Here is a 7,500-nt window from a genome sequence, read left to right on the forward strand (position 1 = left end):
ACAATGTATTGCGTTATATATATATTGTCTGTGCTCCTTACTTTTTTTGGTATGTGCTCCTAACTTTTTGCTAGTGCTCCTAACTTTTTAATTTGGGAGCACCGGTGGCAGCAGTGGTTACTTTGCGCCGTACGCACCGTCCCAGACGTCCCGCCAATTTTCATGCGTACGCACCGTCCCAGCAAGTTGTGCCTGATACGGCAGTGGTGCCAGATTACATGGTGTGTATATGTATAACTAGCTCTCAATGATGACGTAATAAAGATGTGGATTAAAGGACCCAATGCCAGAGTGTAATTGGTTTTCGATGGTGACGTAATGACGATATGTTTTAGTGTCGGGAGGATTAAAGGTAATGCTCCTGTGTATACATGTATGTAATCTGGCACCACTGCCGTATCAGGCACAGTTTGCTGGGACGGTGCATACGCATCAAAAGTGGCGGGACGGCTGGGACGGTGCGTACGAGTCCCGGGGCGAAACTAGTACTTGCGCGCTCTGCCTGCGCAAGTAATTAGCAGCACGACGCAGCACGTTGTGCTGCTTGTAGATTGGCTAATTCCACTAGTTTGTGTCCAAGGGAAGACATTCATCTTTTTGGGTCACCGGCTAAGGTAAAGGTTAAAGGTTACCTGAAATGGTCCACCTGGTTAAGGTTAAAGGTTAAAGGTTACCTGAAATGGTCCACCTGGTTAAGGTAAAGGTTAAAGGTTACCTGAAATGGTCCACCTGGTTGATCACGTAGATGGCGTGTCGGATGCGCTTCCTGTTGAGGAAGGCGTGGATGAACGGGACGAACACCAGCAGCTCGTCGAAGCGCTCGCGGAACGGGACGATGAGCGCCATCTTGTGGGGACCCCAGGAAGGGTCGTCTGTCTCGTCTGCCGCCGCCGCCAAGGCCGCACGATGCTCCGGAGAGGACGCCGGTCCGCAAGGCTGAGGAGGAGGAGATCGTGACAAAAATGTTTTTTTCTTAATACTAAGACGCTTTATAGGTGAGCAGGAAACGTTTAACGTTAAATGTGACCAGATTTGACCGAGGGACTGCCATTGGATTGGTTTTGTCATGTCATATGAAAGCAAGGAATCATAGCTTCAATTTGACGTACAGGCTGTTCAGTTTGACCCACCAGTTTTGGAGATATGGCGTATAGAGTAATGTCTTGCAGAGAAACAGAGAGTTGAGAAACAGGCTTGAAAAAGGTTCACTTCTGTGGACTCTAACATTACACCTATAGTTACATGTTTAAGCATTCATTTCATATTTACATGTCTTCTGTGGTCTCTAACATTACACCTATAGCTACATGTTTAAGCATTCATTTCATATTTACATGTCTTCTGTGGACTCTAACATTACACCTATAGCTACATGTTTAAGCATTTATTTCATATTTACATGTCTTCTGTGGTCTCTAACATTACACCTATAGCTACATGTTTAAGCATTTATTTCATATTTACATGTCTTCTGTGGTCTCTAACATTACACCTATAGCTACATGTTTAAGCATTTATTTCATATTTACATGTCTTCTGTGGACTCTAACATTACACCTATAGCTACATGTTTAAGCATTTATTTCATATTTACATGTCTTCTGTGGTCTCTAACATTACACCTATAGCTACATGTTTAAGCATTCATTTCATATTTACATGTCTTCTGTGGACTCTAACATTACACCTATAGCTACATGTTTAAACATTTATTTCATATTTACATGTCTTCTGTGGACTCTAACATTACACCTATAGCTACATGTTTAAGCATTTATTTCATATTTACATGTCTTCTGTGGACTCTTAACATTACACCTAGCTACATGTTTAAACATTTATTTCATATTTACATGTCTTCTGTGGACTCTAACATTACACCTATAGCTACATGTTTAAGCATTTATTTCATATTTACATGTCTTCTGTGGTCTCTAACATTACACCTATAGCTACATGTTTAAGCATTTATTTCATATTTACATGTCTTCTGTGGTCTCTAACATTACACCTATAGCTACATGTTTAAGCATTCATTTCATATTTACATGTCTTCTGTGGTCTCTAACATTACACCTATAGCTACATGTTTAAGCATTCATTTCATATTTACATGTCTTCTGTGGTCTCTAACATTACACCTATAGCTACATGTTTAAGCATTCATTTCATATTTACATGTCTTCTGTGGTCTCTAACATTACACCTATAGCTACATGTTTAAGCATTCATTTCATATTTACATGTCTTCTGTGGTCTCTAACATTACACCTATAGCTACATGTTTAAGCATTCATTTCATATTTACATGTCTTCTGTGGACTCTAACATTACACCTATAGCTACATGTTTAAGCATTTATTTCATATTTACATGTCTTCTGTGGTCTCTAACATTACACCTATAGCTACATGTTTAAGCATTTATTTCATATTTACATGTCTTCTGTGGACTCTAACATTACACCTATAGCTACATGTTTAAGCATTTATTTCATATTTACATGTCTTCTGTGGACTCTAACATTACACCTATAGCTACATGTTTAAGCATTTATTTCATATTTACATGTCTTCTGTGGTCTCTAACATTACACCTATAGCTACATGTTTAAGCATTTATTTCATATTTACATGTCTTCTGTGGTCTCTAACATTACACCTATAGCTACATGTTTAAGCATTTTTTTTTCATATTTACATGTCTTCTGTGGTCTCTAACATTACACCTATAGCTACATGTTTAAGCATTTATTTCATATTTACATGTCTTCTGTGGTCTCTAACATTACACCTATAGCTACATGATTAAGCATTCATTTCATATTTACATGTCTTCCGTGGTCTCTAACATTACACCTATAGCTACATGTTTAAGCATTTATTTCATATTTACATGTCTTCTGTGGTCTCTAACATTACACCTATAGCTACATGTTTAAGCATTCATTTCATATTTACATGTCTTCTGTGGTCTCTAACATTACACCTATAGCTACATGTTTAAGCATTCATTTCATATTTACATGTCTTCTGTGGACTCTAACATTACACCTATAGCTACATGTTTAAGCATTCATTTCATATTTACATGTCTTCTGTGGACTCTAACATTACACCTATAGCTACATGTTTAAGCATTTATTTCATATTTACATGTCTTCTGTGGTCTCTAACATTACACCTATAGCTACATGTTTAAGCATTTATTTCATATTTACATGTCTTCTGTGGACTCTAACATTACACCTATAGCTACATGTTTAAGCATTTATTTCATATTTACATGTCTTCTGTGGACTCTAACATTACACCTATAGCTACATGTTTAAGCATTTATTTCATATTTACATGTCTTCTGTGGTCTCTAACATTACACCTATAGCTACATGTTTAAGCATTTATTTCATATTTACATGTCTTCTGTGGTCTCTAACATTACACCTATAGCTACATGTTTAAGCATTTTTTTTTCATATTTACATGTCTTCTGTGGTCTCTAACATTACACCTATAGCTACATGTTTAAGCATTTATTTCATATTTACATGTCTTCTGTGGTCTCTAACATTACACCTATAGCTACATGATTAAGCATTCATTTCATATTTACATGTCTTCCGTGGTCTCTAACATTACACCTATAGCTACATGTTTAAGCATTTATTTCATATTTACATGTCTTCTGTGGTCTCTAACATTACACCTATAGCTACATGTTTAAGCATTCATTTCATATTTACATGTCTTCTGTGGTCTCTAACATTACACCTATAGCTACATGTTTAAGCATTCATTTCATATTTACATGTCTTCTGTGGACTCTAACATTACACCTATAGCTACATGTTTAAGCATTCATTTCATATTTACATGTCTTCTGTGGACTCTAACATTACACCTATAGCTACATGTTTAAGCATTTATTTCATATTTACATGTCTTCTGTGGTCTCTAACATTACACCTATAGCTACATGTTTAAGCATTTATTTCATATTAACATGTCTTCTGTGGTCTCTAACATTACACCTATAGCTACATGTTTAAGCATTTATTTCATATTTACATGTCTTCTGTGGTCTCTAACATTACACCTATAGCTACATGTTTAAGCATTCATTTCATATTTACATGTCTTCTGTGGTCTCTAACATTACACCTATAGCTACATGTTTAAGCATTTATTTCATATTTACATGTCTTCTGTGATCTCTAACATTACACCTATAGCTACATGTTTAAGCATTTATTTCATATTTACATGTCTTCTGTGGTCTCTAACATTACACCTATAGCTACATGTTTAAGCATTTATTTCATATTTACATGTCTTCTGTGGTCTCTAACATTACACCTATAGCTACATGTTTAAGCATTTATTTCATATTTACATGTCTTCTGTGGACTCTAACATTACACCTATAGCTACATGTTTAAGCATTTATTTCATATTTACATGTCTTCTGTGGACTCTAACATTACACCTATAGCTACATGTTTAAGCATTTATTTCATATTTACATGTCTTCTGTGGACTCTAACATTACACCTATAGCTACATGTTTAAGCATTTATTTCATATTTACATGTCTTCTGTGGACTCTAACATTACACCTATAGCTACATGTTTAAGCATTTATTTCATATTTACATGTCTTCTGTGGTCTCTAACATTACACCTATAGCTACATGTTTAAGCATTTATTTCATATTTACATGTCTTCTGTGGTCTCTAACATTACACCTATAGCTACATGTTTAAGCATTTATTTCATATTTACATGTCTTCTGTGGTCTCTAACATTACACCTATAGCTACATGTTTAAGCATTCATTTCATATTTACATGTCTTCTGTGGACTCTAACATTACACCTAGCTACATGTTTAAGCATTTATGTCATATTTACATGTCTTCTGTGGACTCTAACATTACACCTATAGCTACATGTTTAAGCATTTATTTCATATTTACATGTCTTCTGTGATCTCTAACATTACACCTATAGCTACATGTTTAAGCATTTATTTCATATTTACATGTCTTCTGTGGTCTCTAACATTACACCTATAGCTACATGTTTAAGCATTTATTTCATATTTACATGTCTTCTGTGGTCTCTAACATTACACCTATAGCTACATGTTTAAGCATTTATTTCATATTTACATGTCTTCTGTGGTCTCTAACATTACACCTATAGCTACATGTTTAAGCATTCATTTCATATTTACATGTCTTCTGTGGACTCTAACATTACATTTATAGCTACATGTTTAAGCATTTATTTCATATTTACATGTCTTCTGTGGACTCAAACATTACACCTATAGCTACATGTTTAAGCATTTATTTCATATTTACATGTCTTCTGTGGTCTCTAACATTACACCTATAGCTACATGTTTAAGCATTTATTTCATATTTACATGTATTCTGTGGTCTCTAACATTACACCTATAGCTACACGTTTAAGCATTTATTTCATATTTACATGTATTCTGTGGTCTCTAACATTACACCTATAGCTACATATTTAAGCATTCATTTCATATTTACATGTGTTCTGTGGTCTCTAACATTACACCTATAGCTACATGTTTAAGCATTCATTTCATATTTACATGTGTTCTGTGGACTCTAACATTACACCTATAGCTACATGTTTAAGCATTTATTTCATATTTACATGTCTTCTGTGGACTCTAACATTACACCTATAGCTACATGTTTAAGCATTTATTTCATATTTACATGTCTTCTGTGGTCTCTAACATTACACCTATAGCTACATGTTTAAGCATTTATTTCATATTTACATGTCTTCTGTGGTCTCTAACATTACACCTATAGCTACATGTTTAAGCATTTATTTCATATTTACATGTCTTCTGTGGACTCTAACATTACACCTATAGCTACATGTTTAAGCATTTATTTCATATTTACATGTCTTCTGTGGTCTCTAACATTACACCTATAGCTACATGTTTAAGCATTTATTTCATATTTACATGTCTTCTGTGGACTCTAACATTACACCTATAGCTACATGTTTAAGCATTTATTTCATATTTACATGTCTTCTGTGGTCTCTAACATTACACCTATAGCTACATGTTTAAGCATTTATTTCATATTTACATGTCTTCTGTGGTCTCTAACATTACACCCATAGCTACATGTTTAAGCATTTATTTCATATTTACATGTCTTCTGTGATCTCTAACATTACACCCATAGCTACATGTTTAAGCATTTATTTCATATTTACATGTCTTCTGTGGTCTCTAACATTACACCTATAGCTACATGTTTAAGCATTTATTTCATATTTACATGTCTTCTGTGGTCTCTAACATTACACCTATAGCTACATGTTTAAGCATTCATTTCATATTTACATGTCTTCTGTGGTCTCTAACATTACACCTATAGCTACATGTTTAAGCATTTATTTCATATTTACATGTCTTCTGTGGTCTCTAACATTACACCTATAGCTACATGTTTAAGCATTCATTTCATATTTACATGTCTTCTGTGGTCTCTAACATTACACCTATAGCTACATGTTTAAGCATTCATTTCATATTTACATGTCTTCTGTGGACTCTAACATTACACCTATAGCTACATGTTTACGCATTTATTTCATATTTACATGTCTTCTGTGGACTCTAACATTACACCTATAGCTACATGTTTACGCATTTATTTCATATTTACATGTCTTCTGTGGTCTCTAACATTACACCTATAGCTACATGTTTAAGCATTCATTTCATATTTACATGTCTTCTGTGGACTCTAACATTACACCTATAGCTACATGTTTAAGCATTTATTTCATATTTACATGTCTTCTGTGGACTCTAACATTACACCTATAGCTACATGTTTAAGCATTTATTTCATATTTACATGTCTTCTGTGGTCTCTAACATTACACCTATAGCTACATGTTTAAGCATTTATTTCATATTTACATGTCTTCTGTGGTCTCTAACATTACACCTATAGCTACATGTTTAAGCATTTATTTCATATTTACATGTCTTCTGTGATCTCTAACATTACACCTATAGCTACATGTTTAAGCATTTATTTCATATTTACATGTCTTCTGTGGACTCTAACATTACACCTATAGCTACATGTTTAAGCATTTATTTCATATTTACATGTCTTCTGTGGTCTCTAACATTACACCTATAGCTACATGTTTAAGCATTTATTTAATATTTACACGTCTTCTGTGGACTCTAACATTACACCTATAGCTACATGTTTAAGCATTTATTTCATATTTACATGTCTTCTGTGGTCTCCAACATTACACCTATAGCTACATGTTTAAGCATTTATTTCATATTTACATGTCTTCTGTGGTCTCTAACATTACACCTATAGCTACATGTTTAAGCATTTATTTCATATTTACATGTCTTCTGTGGTCTCTAACATTACACCTATAGCTACATGTTTAAGCATTTATT

General features: G+C 33.9%; 1 protein-coding gene across 3 annotated transcripts in view; it reads right to left on the reverse strand.

The window, feature by feature from the left end:
* b4galt7 (xylosylprotein beta 1,4-galactosyltransferase, polypeptide 7 (galactosyltransferase I)) overlaps nucleotides 1-7,500 on the reverse strand; it is an 18,759-nt gene that overhangs the window by 5,055 nt on the left and 6,204 nt on the right. For all 3 annotated transcript variants that reach the window (XM_080774442.1, XM_080774441.1, XM_080774440.1), the window contains exon 4: nucleotides 716-936. In XM_080774442.1, the coding sequence (XP_080630568.1) occupies nucleotides 716-936 (221 nt within the window). The remainder of the gene's footprint in view (nucleotides 1-715; nucleotides 937-7,500) is intronic.

Source organism: Protomyctophum bolini, assembly GCF_963924005.1.
Source record: "Protomyctophum bolini genome assembly, chromosome: 10".
NCBI classification, from domain to species: domain Eukaryota; kingdom Metazoa; phylum Chordata; class Actinopteri; order Myctophiformes; family Myctophidae; genus Protomyctophum; species Protomyctophum bolini.